General features: G+C 40.9%; 1 protein-coding gene across 1 annotated transcript in view; it reads right to left on the bottom strand.

Moving 5' to 3' along the window:
* The window catches only part of TM4SF20 (transmembrane 4 L six family member 20), a 142,378-nt gene that overhangs the window by 11,046 nt on the left and 110,465 nt on the right, over positions 1-20,867 (bottom strand). Inside the window, exons 3-4 of the mRNA XM_053711466.1 lie at positions 11,941-12,092; positions 7,634-7,639 (exon numbers count right to left, since the gene is read on the bottom strand). Of these exons, the coding sequence (XP_053567441.1) occupies positions 7,634-7,639; positions 11,941-12,092 (158 nt within the window). The remainder of the gene's footprint in view (positions 1-7,633; positions 7,640-11,940; positions 12,093-20,867) is intronic.

Here is a 20,867-nt window from a genome sequence, read left to right on the forward strand (position 1 = left end):
TATTAAATACTATTTAATAACTACCTAGCTAAAATAAATACAAATTTACCTGTAAAATAAATAATAACCTAAATTACAATTACACCTAACACTACACTATCATTAAATTAACTAAATAAATGAATCCTATATAAAACTAAAGACTTACCTGTAAAATAAACCCTAATATAGCTGCAATATAACTAATAGTTACATTGTAGCTATTTTAGCATTTATATTTATTGTACAGGCAACTTTGTATTTATTTTAACTAGGTTCAATAGCTATTAAATAGATATTGACTATTTAATAGCTACCTAGTTAAAATAATTACAAAATTACCTGTAAAATAAATCCTAACCTAAGTTACAATTAAACCTAACACTACACTATCATTAAATAAATTAACTACAAGTACCTACAATTAAATACAATTTAAAAAACTAAACTAAAGTACAAAAACCCCCCCACTAAATTACAAAAAATAAAAAAAAATTACAAGAATTTTAAACTAATTACACCTAATCTAAGCCCCCTAATAAAATAACAAAGCCCCCCAAAATAAAAAAAAATGCCCTACCCTATACTAAATTACAAAAGTTAACAGCTCTATTACCTTACCAGCCCTGAACAGGGCCTTTTGCGGGGCATGCCCCAAAGAAAACAGCTCTTTTGCCTGTAAAAAAAAACACAATACCCCCCCCCCCACATTACAACCCACCACCCACATACCCCTACTCTAACCCAAACCCCCCTTAAATAAGGGACGCCAAGATGGCGTCCCTTGAATTCCGATTGGCTGATAGGATTCTATCAGCCAATCGGAATTAAGGTAGGAAAAATCTGATTGGCTGATTCAATCAGCCAATCAGATTCAAGTTCAATCCGATTGGCTGATCCAATCAGCCAATCAGATTGAGCTCGCATTCTATTGGCTGATCGGAACAGCCAATAGAATGCAAGGTCAATCTGATTGGCTGATTCCATCAGCCAATCGGATTGAACTTGAATCTGATTGGCTGATTGAATCAGCCAATCAGATTTTTCCTACCTTAATTCCGATTGGCTGATAGAATCCTATCAGCCAATCGGAATTCAAGGGACGCCATCTTGGATGACGTCACTTAAAGGTACAGTCACCTAGTCGTCGGATCAAGAAAGAAGAGGATGCTCTGCGTGGGATGTCTTCAGGATGCTGCCGCTCCGCTCCGGATGGATGAACAGAGAAGATGCCGCCTGGATCAAGACTTCTGATGGATGGAAGACCTCTTCTTGCCCCGCTTGGATGAAGACTTCTGCCGGTCTGGATGTCCTCTTCTGCCCGATCGGATGAAGACTTCGGCCCGCTGGGTGAAGACACGGTAGAGAGATCTTCAGGGGGGTAGTGTTAGGTTTATTTAAGGGGGGTTTGGGTTAGAGTAGGGGTATGTGGGTGGTGGGTTGTAATGTGGGGGGGGTATTGTGTTTTTTTTTACAGGCAAAAGAGCTGTTTTCTTTGGGGCATGCCCCGCAAAAGGCCCTTTTAAGGGCTGGTAAGGTAATAGAGCTGATTACTTTTATAATTTAGTATAGGGTAGGGCATTTTTTTATTTTGGGGGGCTTTGTTATTTTATTAGGGGGCTTAGATTAGGTGTAATTAGTTTAAAATTCTTGTAATTTTTTTTATTTTTTGTAATTTAGTGTTTGTTTTTTTTGTACTTTAGTTTAGTTTATTTCATTGTATTTAATTGTAGGTACTTGTAGTTAATTTATTTAATGATAGTGTAGTGTTAGGTTTAATAGTAACTTAGGTTAGGATTTATTTTACAGGTAATTTTGTAATTATTTTAACTAGGTAGCTATTAAATAGTCAATATCTATTTAATAGCTATTGAACCTAGTTAAAATGAATACAAAGTTGCCTGTACAATAAATATAAATGCTAAAATAGCTACAATGTAACTATTAGTTATATTGCAGCTATATTAGGGTTTATTTTACAGGTAAGTCTTTAGTTTTATATAAGATTCATTTATTTAGTTAATTTAATGATAGTGTAGTGTTAGGTGTAATTGTAACTTAGGTTATGATTTATTTTACAGGTAAATTTGTATTTATTTTAGCTAGGTAGTTATTAAATAGTTATTAACTATTTAATAACTATTGTACCTAGTTAAAATAAATACAAAGTTGCCTGTAAAATACATATAAATCCTAAAATAGCTACAATGTAACTATTAGTTATATTGAAGCTATATTAATAGCTAGTAGGGGGCTTAGATTAGGTGTAATTAGTTTAAAATTATTGTAATATTTTATTATTTTTGGTAATTTAGTGTTTGTTTGTATTTTGGTACTTGTATGATGGATGGAAGACCTCTTCTTGCCCCGCTTGGATGAAGACTTCTACCGGTCTGGATGTCCTCTTCTGCCCCATCGGATGAAGACTTCGGCCCGGCTGGGTGAACACGACTCAAGGTAGGGAGATCTTCAGGGGGGTAGTGTTAGGTTTATTTAAGGGGGGTTTGGGTTAGAGTAGGGGTATGTGGGTGGTGGGTTGTAATGTGGGGGGGGGGATTGTGTTTTTTTTTTACAGGCAAAAGAGCTGTTTTCTTTGGGGCATGCCCCGCAAAGGGCCCTGTTCAGGGCTGGTAAGGTAATAGAGCTGTTAACTTTTGTAATTTAGTATAGGGTAGGGCATTTTTTTTTATTTTGGGGGGCTTTGTTATTTTATTAGGGGGCTTAGATTAGGTGTAATTAGTTTTAAATTCTTGTAATATTTTTTTATTTTTTGTAATTTAGTGGTTTTTTATTTTTTGTAATTTAGTGGGGGGGTTTTGTACTTTAGTTTATTTAATTGTAGGTACTTGTAGTTAATTTATTTAATGATAGTGTAGTGTTAGGTTTTATTGTAACTTAGGTTAGGATTTATTTTACAGGTAATTTTGTAATTATTTTAACTAGGTAGCTATTAATTAGTCAATAACTATTTAATAGCTATTGTACCTAGTTAAAATAAATACAAACTTGCCTGTAAAATAAATATAAATGCTAAAATAGCTACAATGTAACTATTAGTTATATTTCAGCTATATTAGGGTTTATTTTACAGGTAAGTATTTAGTTTTATATAGGATTAATTTATTTAGTTAATTTAATGACAGTGTAGTGTTAGGTGTAATTGTAACTTAGGTTAGGGTTTATTTTACAGGTAAGTATTTAGTTTTAAATATGAGTCATTTATTTAATTAATTAAATGATAGTGTAGTGTTAGGTGTAATTGTAACTTAGGTTAGGATTTATTTTACAGGTAAATTTGTATTTATTTTAGCTAGGTAGTTATTAAATAGTTATTAACTATTTAATAACTATTGTACCTAGTTAAAATAAATACAAAGTTGCCTGTAAAATAAAAATAAATCCTAAAATAGCTACAATGTAACTATTAGTTATATTGCAGCTATCTTAGGGTTTATTTTAAGGTAAGTCTTTAGTTTTAAATAGGATTCATTTATTTAACTATAGTAAATTTATTTCGTTTTATTTAAATTATATTTAAGTTAGGGGGTGTTAGTGTTAGGGTTAGACTTAGGTTTAGGGGTTAATAACCTTATTATAGTAGCGGCGACGTTGGGGGCGGGAGATTAGGGGTTAATAATTGTAGGTAGGTGGCGGCGATGTTAGGGAGGGCAGATTAGGGGTTAATAAAATGTATTATAGTGTTTGCGAGGCGGGAGTGCGGCGGTTTAGGGGTTAATACATTTATTATAGTTGCGGCGATTTGCGGTCTGCAGATTAGGGGTTAATACTTGTAGTTAGATTGTGGCGACGTTGGGGGGGCAGATTAGGGGTTAATAACTATAATGTAGGGGTCGGTGGTGTTAGGGAAAGCAGATTAGGGGTTAATAGTTATAATGTAGGCGGCGGCGATATCGGGTCGGCAGATTAGGGGTTAATACTTGTAGTTAGATTGCGGCGACGTTGGGGGGGGCAGATTAGGGGTTAATAACTATAATGTAGGGGTCGGCGGTGTTAGGGACAGCAGATTAGGGGTTAGTAGCTATAATGTAGGCGGCGGCGATATTCGGTCGGCAGATTAGGGGTTAATACTTGTAGTTAGATTGCGGCGACGTTGGGGGAGGCAGATTAGGGGTTAATAACTATAATGTAGGGGTCGGCGGTGTTAGGGACAGCAGATTAGGGGTTAATAGTTATAATGTAGGTGGCGGCGATATCGGGTCGGCAGATTAGGGGTTAATACTTGTAGTTAGATTGCGGCGACGTTGGGGGGGGGGCAGATTAGGGGTTAATAACTATAATGTAGGGGTCGGCGGTGTTAGGGACAGCAGATTAGGGGTTAATAGTTATAATGTAGGTGGCGGCGATATTCGGTCGGCAGATTAGGGGTTAATAAAATAATGCAGGTGTCAGCGATAGCGGAGGCAGCAGATTAGGGGTTAATAAGTGTTAGATTAGGGGTGTTTAGAGACTCGGGGTACATGTTAGGGTGTTAGGTGCAGACTTAGTGTTTCCCCATAGGAAACAATGGGGCTGCGGTGTTAGTTTTTTTTCAGCCGAAACTCCCATTGTTTCCTATGGGGAAATGCCGAATTTTAACGAGCTAATTCTGATTTATTCGGAGATACGGCAGCTTTTTCGGATTCATTCGGTAGATTCGGAAGTATTTTAATTCGGAAATCCGAATCGATCCGAATCTCCGAATTTACCGAATTTACCGAATTTCCGAATTAATCCGAAACAAACCGCACATGTCTACTAGTAGCCTGTAGATAAAATCTAAGGGCCCGCACAACATCTAAGATGTACAACAGATGATCTCTATGAGAAGAAAGATTAAAACAGAAAGAAGGAACAACAAGTTCCTGACTAAAATCTCTGTCCGACATAACCTTAATAAAGCTTAATAAAACCAAACTTGGTACGAAGAACTGCCATATTTCGAGATAAGGAAAACCACACTGCAAGCTGAGAGTTTCGGAAACCCTCCGAGCTGAAGCAAAACTTTCCAAGATAACAATTTAATATCTATGGAAGCCTAGGCTCAAACGGAGCCTGAATAAAAACTTTCAAAATAAGGTTAAGAATCCAAGGGAGCAACTGCCTCAAACACAGTCCTGATTCGGACCAGGACTTGATAAAAGGTTTGTACCTCCGGCACGTCCGCCAGACGCTTGAGCAGCAGAAAAGAAAGCCGAAATCCGACTCTTAAGGGAACTAACAGATAACCCCTTCTCAAGGCCCACCTGGAGAAAGGAGAAGATCCTTGGGATCCTGCCATATCTTATAGAAATCCTTCTAGTTATAGGCTTACAATCCCGAATCGTGGTCTCAACAACCGTTTCGAAAAACCCATGTTTAGCTAAAAACAAGTGTATAATCTCCACGCAGTCAGCCTCAGAGAAACAACAGATGGATGAAAGAAGGACCCCTGAAGCAGAGGATCCTTCCTTGGCGGAAGCTTTCACAAAAGTAGAGACGGCATCTCTACCAGATCCACCTACCAAATCCTGTGAGGCCATGCAAGAGCTAGAAGAAAAACAATGTGTCAGCCGTATTTAGTCAGTCCAGGATTTAACCCAACTGCTAGCGTGAAAATTAAAACACACGCTGGCACACTGAGAAATATCCAGGACGTGACCCACTCAGGAAACAAAATAAGCAGGATATAAGACTTTCCCAAAAGAAATAGTAACTCAGCATATCTTCTTGAGGACTGAATTGATTTACAGTAGATAACGTTCCTTTTTTGGGGAATAGTAACAAACAAAGATAATGTCCCTTTAAGCAGGTTTAGCAAACAAATGATAATGTTCCTTTTTTTGCAGGTTTGCAATAAACAAAGATAATGTCCCTTTAAGCAGTTTGTCAGCAAACAAATGATAATGTCCTTTTTAGCAGGATTAAAGCAAACAAAGATAATGTCCCTTTAAGCAGGTTGTCAGCAAACAAATGATAATGTCCTTTTTAGCATGATTAAAGCAAACAAAGATAATGTCCCTTTAAGCAGGTTGTCAGCAAACAAATGATAATGTCCTTTTTAGCAGGATTAAAGCAAACAAAGATAATGTCCCTTTAAGCAGGTTGTCAGCAAACAAATGATAATGTCCTTTTTAGCAGGATTAAAGCAAACAAAGATAATGTCCCTTTAAGCAGGTTGTCAGCAAACAAATGATAATGTCCTTTTTAGCAGGATTAAAGCAAACAAAGATAATGTCCCATTAAGCAGGTTGTCAGCAAACAAGTGATAATGTCCTTTTTAGCAGGATTAAAGCAAACAAAGATAATGTCCCATTAAGCAGGTTTGTCAGCAAACAAAGTCTGGTAGGCAAGAGGTTAAACTTTAAGTAACAGATAGTGCAGGACTTCAGACAGGCAAGGGACAAGTATATCCAAAACGGCATTGAGGTACAGACAAAGCTAAGGCAGGAAGGATAGGGTCAGGATCCAGAATATAGTACTCACTTTGACAAGGTCCGGCAAAAGAGAAGAAACAGGCCCCGAGTAAATCTCCCGCCGAGATTTAAAGGTGGAGAGAGGGCCGTTACGTCAGAGGGAGTGTCTGAGAATGCGTCACGTTGCTAGGCAACGTGACGTAAGAACACAGAAGAGATCCGGGAGCCGCGGCGAGACGGCGATGAACGGAGGAAATCATGACACAATGCTCTCTCCTGCTTGATCCAAACGATGACTCGCAGAAGGAGAACAAACAGAGAAGGAGGATACGCCAACCTGAAGTTCCAAGGAACTGCCAGAGCATCTATTAGAAAGGCTTGGGGATCTCTTAACCTCGAACCGAACTAGGAAACTTGGAATTTTGACGAGACCCCACCAGAACCCATTCTGGAAACCCCCATTTGGTAGATAACTTGTGGATGGCAAATAGACAGGAACTGTGAGCACGCGCCCACAGAAAAACTGAAACACATCCTTCATGACTAAGGAACCCAGAGCTCCTCCCTGGAGGATGATGTAAGCCACAGAGGCTAAGTTGTCTCACTGGAACCCGATAAAACTGGGCTAAAGACAAATGATGCCAAAACATCAGAGCATTATAAATCGCTCTCAACTCCAAATGATGAAGGGGAGAGCAGACTTCTCTCAGGACCAGAGTCCCTGCGCCTTCAACGAGTTCCAGACTCCAGCCCAGCAGGCTGGTGGCTTCGGTCCCAAATGCCCAGGGAGATCTCCTCCAGATAAAACCACCATGGGAAGAGACCCTTGTTGACTGAATTATATTCCCTGAGACAAGCCGGACAATCCCCTCCAGTGTCTGAGCATGCATAACTGCAGAGCTCTCAAACAATAACGAGCAAGGGAATGATGTCCATAGAAATCACCATCAGACCAATCACCTGTATACACAGAGCCACTGATTCCCAGGACCAGAGTTCCTGTCGAACAGTAGACTAAAAAGAGAGGCAAGAGGATGAATTTTGGCTTTTCTGACCTCTGTCAAACAGATCTTCATCGATAAGGAATAAAATATAGTCCCTAAGCACACTACCCTTGTAGCAGAGACAAGAGAGCGCCTTTCCAGTTCCACTTCCATTTGTTGAACTAAAAGGCCAACAAAGACCTCCGAATGAGATCTTGCTTGTAGAAGGATGGCGCCTGAACCAATAGGACCGAGTTGCAGCCCAGAAAGAGAAAACACTGGGAGCTGAGGCAAAGCTATTTTTGAACCACAAACTGAAAGAGTTTGGGCGAAAGAACAAAACTCAGTATATCTGAGATAATTGAATGGGAACCATAGGGAACATATCCTTAAAGTCTAAGGTCGTTATAGACTTACCCTCTTGCACCAAGGAAGAATGGAACAAATAGTCTCCATCTTGAAGATAAGGGTACTCTGAGAACCTTGGTTAGACATTTACTGTCTAAATTAAGACTAAAAGTTCCCTCTTTTTTCCCGATAGAATGAAAAAGAAACTAAACTCTGTTCCAAAAATGTAACTGGAACAATTACTCATAGGAAGGAAGATCCTGAACACATTTCAAGAATGCCTCTTTTCTTATCTGGTCTACAGATAAACCTGAGAGGTGGAACCTGCTCCTGGGAGGAAAGAGTTGAATTCCAATTCACAACCCTGTAATGCTATATCTACAATCATTTAGAGATTTAGGGCATCTTGTATCCAGGCATGAGAAAAAACTGAGATAGACTGCCCCCTACAGGACCCAATCCTGGCTTGGGGCAAACTCTACATGCTGAATGAAAGTTAGCTGTGGGTTTCTTTAATTCCCTGATCCAAGACTAATTGGGTATCCAAGAGGACTTGAACTGCCCCTGCTTGGAAGACAAAATAGAAGGCTTTCTGATTTTACGAAGGAAGCAAAATAATAAAAGATTGGCCAAACAGCCCTTCTGTCCTGGATCTTCTAATAGAGTACTCCAAACTGAAGCAGACCAGGCATCGTACCAAAAGGATGCCGCACTTCTCCATAAAGACTTAAAAAGAGCATCTATCCTCTATATGGATTAACGACCTCTTAACTAGAATATCAATGGCCCCTACTGCTTCAAGCACCCTGTGCCATGGCATTTTAATTTTAAAGGAGACAGCTCATTACTGACAGGAGATGGGGAAAAAGTAATCCTTGACCTCTCCCATACCTGAGATAATTCTCCTAGCACGGGAACAGGAACATTTTTCATAATGAATCTTAGTCTATATTAAATTTACTTGATTCTGAGGATTGACAACGACAGGCGAGCCGAGGTCTATCCAGTAGCCCACCCTTATTTTTTTTTAATTTAAATATATTTTATTTGATTTTCAAAGTTAATAAGTAAAATTGCACCCTATGGCACTCAACACATTACATAGACTTAGAAACATAATAAAAATTAAAAAAATAAGAAAAAGAGCAACCAAAAGAAAGGTAATGTAACCCGCATCTGGGTTAGGTCATTACGTCTATCACATAATTACTAAGTGATACACCAGAACATAGGTAAGAAACAATAAGAATATGAAAGAATATATAAATGTGTTCCAGTTGGGGGGAAAGGGGTAAGAAGAAGGGGGAGAATGATAGTGGGGGGGATCGGTGGAATCAGATAGTTGTCATCCCACGTTCTGTCTAGGTCAATCTGGGAATATTTAAATTAATTGCAGTACCACTCATGAAGAGTATAAGCATAGGGGCATGGGAAGTTCTCTTAGATCAGGCTGTGGAGATCCCTATATATCTAGGCTCGGGAGCCAATGAGTGTCATACCTGGATTTCCACTCAGCCCATATAATTTCAAATAAGTCAACTTTTCCAGCGGAAAAGAAGATATTCCTCTCCATTGAGTACATATATGCCATAAACTTAACAGTATCAGACCAGGGTGGGGGGTTTAGCAGTTTCCAGGATCTAGCTATTGAAAGCTTTACTGCAGAGAAAAGGTAAATACATAAATATCCTTGATACTTAGGCAACGCACATGTACCTATATGGAGTAGGACTATCTCCGGGGTTCTAGATAATACTATCCCTAAACTGGAAGGTAGGGAGAAACAAGCGCTCCAGAGTGGCTTAAACTTGGCACCCTTCTTAAATAATACACAAAGGAGTTCAGGCTTGATTCTGAAAAGAACTACTTCAGCACCAGTTGAAGGAATTATACTGTCCAATTTGGAGTTTTAATCCTCAGATGCTACCAACTATCCTCCTCATCGGACTATAAGAGGGGTAATATGCGTAGTACCAAGCGGAGCAGAAACCTTACTATCTGATTTGTTAAACTTCCTCTTGCTGTTTCCCTTTAAGATAGGAAAAACAGAAAATGCCACAGATATTCGAAAATACTGGGCAGACCCTTCTGCAAGCAATTAACTCCTCCTGGAGATAGAGAAGAACCACAGAGTACTGCATGTGACTCCATACAAAGGCTTTGGACGTCAGGAGAGAAAGTTGTGACATAGTCTAAACAGCATTTTCTAGGGAGACATGAGGCTGAGAATAACCTCGGAAATTAAATTATATAAAATTTATTTCAAATGACACTGTCACTTTAGGATTATAGGGATTACCTAAAATTTTAAATGTATTTAAGAACAGACCTCTGTTCCATACTCTTAGTCAAATAAAATATTGATTGGATAAGATATGTGGGACCTATGTAACACATCAAATACAAACAGGTCAACATTGTTTTTACACAAATAGTTGCTTCCAAGGTAGAGGGAAGAAAAGATTCCAAATTTTCTTCTGATCCATTCCCTTTCACTGTCTATTACAAAACTATGCAACATCATCTAGTAGAAACTGTTTAAAAAAGGGATGATCATAATGGGGGCTATCCCACACATGCACCGATATATTTCTCAGAGAGAGATTACTTCCCCCTGTATAGAAGCAAACACTTAAGTAGGCAGACATCAGCTCCGTTCCGTTCTCAGAACGGAAGACAGAACGAAGAGAATACAGTGCTCAAACTTCTAAAATGGCGCCGCTCTGAAATAAAGAAAAAAAGGCGTGGCCAAAAGTCAGCACGGAGAGGCTCTATTCCGTCAACTAAATCCCTCTATATGAGGAAATAAGTAGACCTACACTGCTAAAACAAAACATAGGCACCTTTGTCCAGCTCCTCTAATATATACTAATCACAGAGCTGGGGAACCATCAGGAAAACTCACTGCATGTACAGAAAAGTGTATGACACTTTGCATACCCATAAAAATGGCGCCAATTACGCTTAAAAAGGAAAGCAGGAGCCTAGATCTTAACAGTCCTATATCATTCTCCCGATGATTAAGGAGCCTTTCATAAAGTATAAAATTATACAGCAATACAATATTAGCCCAACTGGTAGTTAACTCCTTCCTACTGTGAAGAAAATGAACAGTCTCCATGTCACATGCATTGTGCCTGCCACTGCCGTAGCATCCAAAAGGATATGTCCCATATAAAATCAGAGGGTCTTAACCCCTTCAGTGCCAGCCTTCTAGCCCTAGAAGAACAAAAGGCACTTACCTGCATTCTAGTCGTCCGGCAGTCAGACGACTCACAAAGTATGAGAGGATGCTGCTCCTCACAGAGACCTGTGTAAAAAGAAAGACAGAGTAAGCTTACTCAGGCTTTCTATACCAGGGCAGCAACATGTTAGGAAAACGCAGCAAAGCCCACTTTACAAGTTCCTAACTGCTTTAAAGCCACCACAGCCCTGCTGAAGAGACTAACGTGAAGTACAGCTATACCCAAATTGTGATGGAAGATCAGAGCATTCCTGCCCTGTCTTCAAAATAAAAAAATCTTGATAGAAGAAACTTAATCAGGACACCTCATTACTTCACCTCTTCCTTGTACTAGAGGTAAAGAGAATGACTGGGGGTTGTGGGAAGGGAAGTGATACTTAACAGCTCTGCTGTGGTGCTCTTTGCCTCCTCCTGCTGGCCAGAAGTAATATTCCCAACAGTAATTGATGATGATCCGTGGACTTACCGTGTCAAGAAAGAAAGAAATTTATCAGGTAAGCATAAATTTAGTTTTTAAGGTATATGCAAGTGCCCTCCATGATTTTACAACTTACCATGTCATTAGAAAGAAATAATATTTTACGTGTCATATGCTTAAATGGATACAAAACCCAAAAATGTTCTTTTGTGATTCAGGCAAATCATACAATTTAAAAAAAAAATCCAATGTGCTTCACTTATCAAATAGTGCTGCCCTCTAGTGTTCTTGCTAAAGTATAACATTCTAGAAAAACTGCTGCCATGCAGTGCTCCAGGCATGGACAGGCAACTGAACGTATATCCCTAATTTTCAACAAAATAAACCAAGAGAATGAAGACAAATTGATAATACAAGTAAACTAGAAAATTGTTTAAAATTGTACACTGTATCTGAGTCATGAAAGAAAAATATTGGGTTTCCTGTCCCTTTAACTTTGAAAAGTGCTGTTTGTGTCTCATATGAGCCTTGTGTGATATAAGTAATAAATCAGTCATTCATAACATGCAGCTTTACCTGATGTTGTTTAATTGGTAATTACAGCTGTTCAGGTCATTAGTTCCAGTCTCACAGATCAGAGGTCCTCGTCCTAAAGCAAAGAGAGAGATAATACAGCAGTAGGCTGCTCCAATGATAGTGACGATACTCAGCAAGGAAGATGCCAGCATCTGTAAAACAAGATCATCTTATTGAGAACTATTCAGACAGGGGATATATTTTGGCTTGAGATAACTAGGCCATACATAGGATGGAAGTTTGGGGGTGACATTTCTTGATGTTAGGTAACAGCAGTTCCATCTTCATTTGTTTGTTTTTTAATATTTAATTTCCCAATTTATCAGATTCAGCTAACCCTCCCCCGTTCCCTATACCCACATGCAAACCTCAGTATCACTGGTGGCCAGTCTGCCAGTCATCACTAAATGTTTAACGGCTGAAAAGGCATTATAAACCTTAAATTAACCACTGACTACCATGGACTTAAACCACTAACTACCATGGACTAGATCTATAGTCATGTGATGTGGCATTATTTAAATCCCATAAACCCCAAATAAAGGGACATTAAATATTTTTTTATGCATCATAAATTAATCATTGCAAAAGTAAATGTTGTAAAAACATTCAAAACTGATTTTGTGAGCAAATTATGCATTGTTTTGCAGTCAAACTAAAAATAGAATCTGCTTCAGACAATCATCCAATCACTGTCTCCTTTTTTGCTTAAAGGGACACACATGACTATAGGTCTCTTTATAGGTCTCTTGGTATCTTTATTTGAAATGCAAGAATGTAAGTTTAGATGCCGGACCTTTTTTGGTGAATAACCTGGGTTATTCTTGCTGATTGGTGGATAAATTCATCCACCAATAAAAAAGTGCTGTCCAGGGTCTGAACCAAAAAAAGAAGCTTAGTGTCGCGATCGCTCAGCTGCTGATCGCTTCTTTCTACAGCGCGGTAGCGCTTTCATTGGTTGCCTAGCAACCCTGTTCCTGTCGGCCCTTCCGATGACGTCAGGAGGCCTTCTTATTCCGGCGTCTCCTCTCATCGGTGCCTGTTTGTTTTACTCGTGGGCTTTTGTGAGTACAAATATATTCCTGTGATATTCTGAATCTGTGCCTGTTTATTCTGAACCCTAAACCCCTACCTACCTGATATTGTTGCTGGACACTGCATACCGGACTACTCTTTTGGTTAACCCCTACCTGCCTGATAACACGTTGCTGGACTCTGCTTACCTGACTACTCTATTGGTTAACCCCTACCTGCCTGATAACACGTTGCTGGACACTGCTTACCTGACTACTCTATTGGTTAACCCCTACCTGCCTGATAACACGTTTCTGGACACTGCTTACCTGACTACTCTATTGGTTAACCCCTACCTGCCTGATAACACGTTGCTGGACACTGCTTACCTGACTACTCTATTGGTTAACCCCTACCTGCCTGATAACACGTTGCTGGACACTGCTTACCTGACTACTCTATTGGTTAACCCCTACCTGCCTGATAACACGTTGCTGGACACTGCTTACCTGACTACTCTATTGGTTAACCCCTACCTGCCTGATAACACGTTGCTGGACACTGCTTACCTGACTACTCTATTGGTTAACCCCTACCTGCCTGATAACACGTTGCTGGACACTGCTTACCTGACTACTCTATTGGTTAACCCCTATCTGCCTGATTACACGTTACTGGATATTGCTTGCCTGACTATTCTATTGGTTAACCATTACCTGCCTGATTACACGTTGCTGGACATTGCTTGCCTGATTACTCTATTGACTAACCCTTTCAACACGAAGTTTCTTCTCCTGACCCTGCTGTGTCATCTTCCAGTCTATTACTGTGAGTATATATTATACTACAGCTGTCGCAGGGTCAGGTCCTGGTATATACTCACTGTGCTAGGGTGTTATTAACCTCATTCTAGCATTTGGGTCTAACTCTGGACTTTACCTATCCTAACATTACAAACAGGCCATATAATGGACCCTGGTGAGTTATCCAGAGCTGTAGCTCTACAGGGACAGCTTCTTGGAACCCACTCTGCACACCTGCAATCCCTGGATTCTAAATTGGATCAAATAACTGCTCTTTTGCATAATCTTTCTCCTCCTTCTCAAGTCTCGGCAACACCTGTTGTTCCTGTGGCCAGCTCTAACCCTGCATTTAATCCGCCACAACCTGCAGAACAATTTATTCCTAGAATTCCACTACCGGATAAATATGACGGCAATCCTGAAGACTGTCGAGGATTTCTTAATCAGTGCCGCCTTCACTTCAGAAATAATCCTCAAATGTTTGGTTCCTCTTCCTCCAAGATCACCTTTTTAATTTCTCTTATGAAGGGTAAAGCCCTGGCTTGGGTTTCTCCACTGTTGGAAAAGGATGATCCTTTGCTCCAGGATATTGACACTTTTGTATCTATATTTTCTTCTGTGTTTGATAAACCTGGTAGATCAGCGGCGGCTGAAGCAGGACTTTTAGATTTAAGACAAGGATCTCTTTCTGTAGCACAATACGCTATAGAATTCCGGACTTTAGCTGTTGAAACTATGTGGAATCATGGGGCACTGCGTGCAGCATTTCATAAAGGTCTTTGTGATCGTTTGAAAGACGAATTGGTTTATAGGGATCTTCCCGATTCTCTAGAAGATCTTATCAACCTATGTATCAAGCTTGATGCTCGTTACTCTGAGCGTCTCCATGAACGTGACCGTAACAGAAGATCCTTTATCAGATCTCCTTTTCGTCCTATGCCTCATTCTCCAAAACTTCCTACTCCAAATACTTCTATCTCTGAGTCAAGTGAACCCATGGAGGTTGGTGCTATCAAATTATCCGAAGCTGAACGTCTCAGAAGGCGTAATCTGGGACTATGTCTTTACTGCGGTATTAAGGGGCATATGTTAAAAGATTGTCCAACTCGTCCAGTAAAAGCCAGGGCTTAACTCCAGGAAGAGGGGCTGAGTTAAGCCAAAGTTCTTTTTCTTCCCTCAATCCCAAGCTGTTTGTTCCGGTTACTGTCCGCTTTGGCAACACCAAATTTCAGGCTCAAGCACTCATCGACTCTGGAGCTGCAGGAATGTTTATGGATTCAGAGTTTGTCAATGCTTTTCGTATTCCTTTGCTTTCCAAGAGCCAAATAATTAAAGTCACTACTGTCAGTGGTCAACCTTTAGGTTCTGGTTTCATTCGATATTCTACCATTCCTCTTCTCATGTCTGTAGGAGTACTTCATTCCGAAACCATCTGCTTTGACATCATCTCTTCTCCACAGTTTCCCCTCATTTTGGGACTTCCTTGGCTTCAACTACATGATCCAGTTTTTTCCTGGTCCAAAGGAGAGCTTGTTGCTTGGGGATCTTCTTGTTTCACACAGTGTTTACGGAATGCTCCCAAAACTTCTAGTACTGTTGTGGCAATTTTGGACGTTCCTTATTCTTTGCCTGAACAATATCATTCTTTTTGTGATGTCTTTTCCAAAAAAGATGCTGAAGTATTACCTCCTCACCGGACCTTTGATTGTCCCATTGACTTATTACCAGGAGCACCTCTACCTAAGGGTAAAACTTACCCACTTTCTCGTCAAGAAAATGTTTCACTTGAGGAATATATCAAGGATAATTTGGCCCGAGGTTTTATCCGCCCTTCTTCTTCTCCAGTAGGGGCAGGTTTCTTCTTTGTGGAAAAGAAAGATGGAGGTCTTCGTCCTTGCATTGATTATCGAGCTCTTAATCAAATTACAATCAAGAATTGTTATCCACTCCCTCTCATTCCCGAATTATTTGATCGTCTCCAGGGTGCTTCCATCTTTACCAAATTGGATCTTCGTGGGGCATATAATTTGGTCAGAATTCGTAAAGGGGACGAGTGGAAAACTGCCTTCAACACTAGGTTTGGACACTACGAATATTTAGTTATGCCTTTTGGGTTATGCAATGCCCCTGCAGTTTTCCAACATTTCGTTAATGAAATTTTCAGAGACTATCTTAATCAATTTGTTATTATCTATCTTGATGATATTCTGATTTATTCCCGGACTGTACAGGATCACATTCATCATGTTACATTAGTACTCCAGAGATTACGTGAAAATTCTCTTTTTGCCAAGCTTGAAAAGTGTTATTTTCATCAAGAATCTATTCCTTTCTTGGGTTACATTATTTCTCCGTCTGGATTCAAGATGGATTCTGACAAACTGTCGGCTATCCTAGACTGGCCTAGACCTACTTCCTTAAAATCTCTTCAAAGATTCCTGGGGTTTGCCAATTATTATCGTAAGTTCATAAAGGACTTTGCTAACATCTCGGCACCCCTTACTGCTCTTACTAAAAAGGGTCAGGATTGCAAGCATTGGTCTGATCTAGCCTTACAGGCATTTGAATCTCTAAAGTCTGCATTTACTTCGGCTCCCATTCTTTGCCATCCTGTTCCGACTCTTCAATTCATTCTTGAAGTGGATGCTTCTCTGATCGCTGCTGGGGCAGTACTATCTCAGCGAAATCCTGTTTCTAGCAAAATTCTTCCTGTGGGATTTTTCTCCAAGAAGTTCAATACCTCCGAACTGAATTATGACATTGGAAACAAAGAACTGTTAGCTATTAAAATGGCTTTGGAAGAATGGAGACATCTGCTTGAAGGCACTGTTCAACCATTTTTTATACTCACAGACCATAAAAATCTTCTGTATCTTCATACTGCCAAACGCCTCAACTCACGTCAAGCCCGATGGGCTCTGTTCTTCTCCAGATTTAATTTTGTCCTCTCTTATATTCCTGGCTCTAAGAATACGAAAGCAGACGCTTTATCTAGACAATTTCTGGCTTCTGATTCTACGTTTCTGGATTCTGAACCCATTCTTCGCCCTGCTAAAGTTCTGGCTCAGTTATCTACGTTTCCTCTACAAGCGTTACAGTCTGCTCAAGCTTCTGTTCCTTCATCTTATGACATACCTCCTGGGATCTTATTTATACCTACTGAATACCGCCTAAAACTCCTTCGTTGGGCTCATGATAATGTTCTGTCTGGACATCCAGGAGTACATAATACTTTGTGGAGACTCAAACAACATGTCTGGTGGCCTTCCATGGGCAAAGATGTCAAAGATTATGTTGCAGCTTGTAATTCTTGTACCTCAAATAAACAATCTTCATCATTACCTCTTGGTCTCTTACAACCTCTGCCTGTTCTGTACTATCCCTGGTCTCATGTTTCCATGGACTTTATTACAGATCTTCCTAATTCTGCCGGAAACAAGACCATATGGGTGGTGGTAGACAGGTTTTCCAAAGCAGCTCATTTTGTTCCATTAACTGGATTACCATCGGCCCAGAAACTCGCTGAATTGTTTATTCTCCATATCACCAGATTACATGGTTTTCCTTTGGACATCGTTTCTGATCGAGGAGTTCAGTTTGTCTCAAGATTTTGGAAATCTCTGTGCAAACAGTTTGGAGTTACCATATCTCTTTCTACTGCGCATCATTCTCAGTCCAACGGGCAAACTGAGCGGGTAAATCAATCTCTTGAGTCCTATCTCAGGCACTATGTTAATCATCAACACTCCAATTGGTCTCAACTTCTTCCTTTAGCAGAACTTGCTTACAATTGCCGCTTCAACTCTTCTTTACAGACTTCTCCTTTCAAGGCAGCCTATGGATTCGAACCTAGAACTTTTCCTATGTCTTCGGGAGGTTCTGGAGTTCCTGGAGCAGATCGTACAATGAGAAGTCTTTGTAAACACTGGAAGAAGATTCGGGAAATCCTTCTTCTCTCTACTCAAAAGTATAAACGATTTGCTGATCGCAGACGCCGGAAGGCGCCCTCTTTTCGGACTGGAGACAAGGTTTGGATTTCCACCAGATTCATCCGACTCAAACAACCCTGTGCTAAATTGGGTCCCAAATACATCGGACCATTCAGGATTGTTTCCAAGGTATGTTCAACTGCCTACAGGGTGGCTTTACCAGACAACTTGAAGATTCACCCTGTCTTTCACGTATCTCTTCTTAAACCAGCAGTCTCTAACCGGTTTTCCACCAAATGTAGAGTTCCCTCTCCGTTCCCTGTGGATGGTACTTCAGAATTTGAGATCAGTCAAATTCTTGATTCCAGATTAAGGGGTAACCGTCTGTACTATTTGGTCCATTGGAAGGGATATCCCATCACTGAACGTTCTTGGGAACCTGCTTCTCATGTCCGTGCCTCTGCTTTGATCAAACGGTTCCACGCCCAGAATCCTTCGAAGCCTGTTCGTGTTCCCCGGAGGGGTCCTTGAGGTAGGGGCACTGTCGCGATCGCTCAGCTGCTGATCGCTTCTTTCTACAGCGCGGTAGCGCTTTCATTGGTTGCCTAGCAACCCTGTTCCTGTCGGCCCTTCCGATGACGTCAGGAGGCCTTCTTATTCCGGCGTCTCCTCTCATCGGTGCCTGTTTGTTTTACTCGTGGGCTTTTGTGAGTACAAATGTATTCCTGTGATATTCTGAATCTGTGCCTGTTTATTCTGAACCCTAAACCCCTACCTACCTGATATCGTTGCTGGACACTGCATACCGGACTACTCTTTTGGTTAATCCCTACCTGCCTGATAACACGTTGCTGGACTCTGCTTACCTGACTACTCTATTGGTTAACCCCTACCTGCCTGATAACACGTTGCTGGACACTGCTTACCTGACTACTCTATTGGTTAACCCCTACCTGTCTGATAACACGTTTCTGGACACTGCTTACCTGACTACTCTATTGGTTAACCCCTACCTGCCTGATAACATGTTGCTGGACACTGCTTACCTGACTACTCTATTGGTTAACCCCTACCTGCCTGATAACACGTTGCTGGACACTGCTTACCTGACTACTCTATTGGTTAACCCCTACCTGCCTGATAACACGTTGCTGGACACTGCTTACCTGACTACTCTATTGGTTAACCCCTACCTGCCTGATAACACGTTGCTGGACACTGCTTACCTGACTACTCTATTGGTTAACCCCTATCTGCCTGATTACACGTTACTGGATATTGCTTGCCTGACTATTCTATTGGTTAACCATTACCTGCCTGATTACACGTTGCTGGACATTGCTTGCCTGATTACTCTATTGACTAACCCTTTCAACACGAAGTTTCTTCTCCTGACCCTGCTGTGTCATCTTCCAGTCTATTACTGTGAGTATATATTATACTACAGCTGTCACAGGGTCAGGTCCTGGTATATACTCACTGTGCTAGGGTGTTATTAACCTCATTCTAGCATTTGGGTCTAACTCTGGACTTTACCTATCCTGACACTTAGATGCCTTCTTTTTTCAAATAAAGATAGCAAGTGAACAAAGAAAAATTGATAATAGAAGTAAATTAGAAAGTTGCTTAAAATTGCATGCTCTAATGGCGGGGCCCTCTACCCATTTATCTGGTCCATAATTGTCTTCTAATAGGGCCGGCTTTATAGTTAGACCAGGTGGGACCACAGGACACAGAAGCCATTGGCAGAGTGTTCCCGTGCCTAATACCCTAGACCTTGGGCGGCTAGCTGAGCACACATTACCACTACCGGAGCTCCAGCAGTGCTTAACCATCGCACTGGGCTGCTATTGCAGCAACTTTTTGGGACTTTCCTCATATGTCATAGAGGGAAGCTAAGTGAAGGGATAGAACTCAAGCAAAACATCGCTGCATTTGTCTCCCTTCCCCCCCCCCCTCCCACCGATGCTGCGTGAGGGGGGTGAATCATTTCTTTAAGCCTATTACATGGAAAGCCTTATCTAGAGGTGCGCTCACCGGCCATTTACCGCATTAACACTCGGTAGAGAGAAATCTACATTGAGGGAATTTCAAGGAACTGCGGCCCCTGGCGGCTGGAGGCGGTCCCTGGCGACCGAGATACCGATACTTCCCCCACAGAAAGTTGGCGAAGCTGAGGGGATTGACCCTGGCTCACGGAGTCGTGACCCGGCTGGAGTGGTTGGTCCTCATTTTCAACCCGGAGGCCGGTGGGCTGAAGGTACCGTTGCTACTCACAGGCAATCCCCCTCCCACTAGGGCTACGCGAGGGGGTTGCTGGCTGCTGCTGGACCAGACCTCAGGAAGGCGTTGCTGAATTGTCCTCAGCGGCTTACAGGATCGACTCGGTCTCTTGCGGGAGGCGCGAACGCTTGGCGGCCTAGTCAGAGCTGAGCTGCTGAGATCACACCCGGCTTACTACATCACGGAAAATCCTACGGAGTCCTGAGAACCTTCAGTACTGTGAGTACACCTATAACATACCTATTGATGCTTGGCTACTTGTCTGACTTTGCCGGAGCTAAGTGGTGTTTAAGTCCCTATCACAGTTTGTAAGGCTTTTGCCATCTCAGCACTCTCCTGGGCCGGAGTACAACCTTATAACCAGGGCTGAATAGCATATGCCTGGCCCACTGAATACAGTAGCTAGTATCCTCTGGACTCAAATGTCAATTCTGGTTGCATCTGCTTTTTGAACACCTCTGGGTCATCCTTGAAATCAAGAGGAATAAGGTGACTTTACTTATTTTTCAGCTGAAGTCATACATAAAGTCTATGACCTAGCAATCTAGTATACTCTTAAATTGAAAGCTTCTTTTACTACACAGATAGCTCTGAACGGTTTCCTGCTGAGCACTGCAAGCGGCTCCCTTTTTGGATCACAAGATATTTTTCTTACAGAAAGACTTATTGAAACTCTTGCATAATTAAAATAACACAAACTTTGAACTGTTGCTTCACCTTTCCCCCTGGGATGATTAATAACCTGTATTCTATATAGGCATATAACACTCAGTAGTTGCTGTTTTATTTTTTTTTCTTTCTCTCAAAGGCTATTGTGTTAATGTTCTGGTTTGTATAGATTATGTGCTTAATCTAATTTGTTGTTCCTTTTCTCGCAATTTCCATCAAAGGGTAATCA

Source organism: Bombina bombina, chromosome 4 (assembly GCF_027579735.1).
Source record: "Bombina bombina isolate aBomBom1 chromosome 4, aBomBom1.pri, whole genome shotgun sequence".
Classification (NCBI taxonomy): Eukaryota; Metazoa; Chordata; class Amphibia; order Anura; family Bombinatoridae; genus Bombina; species Bombina bombina.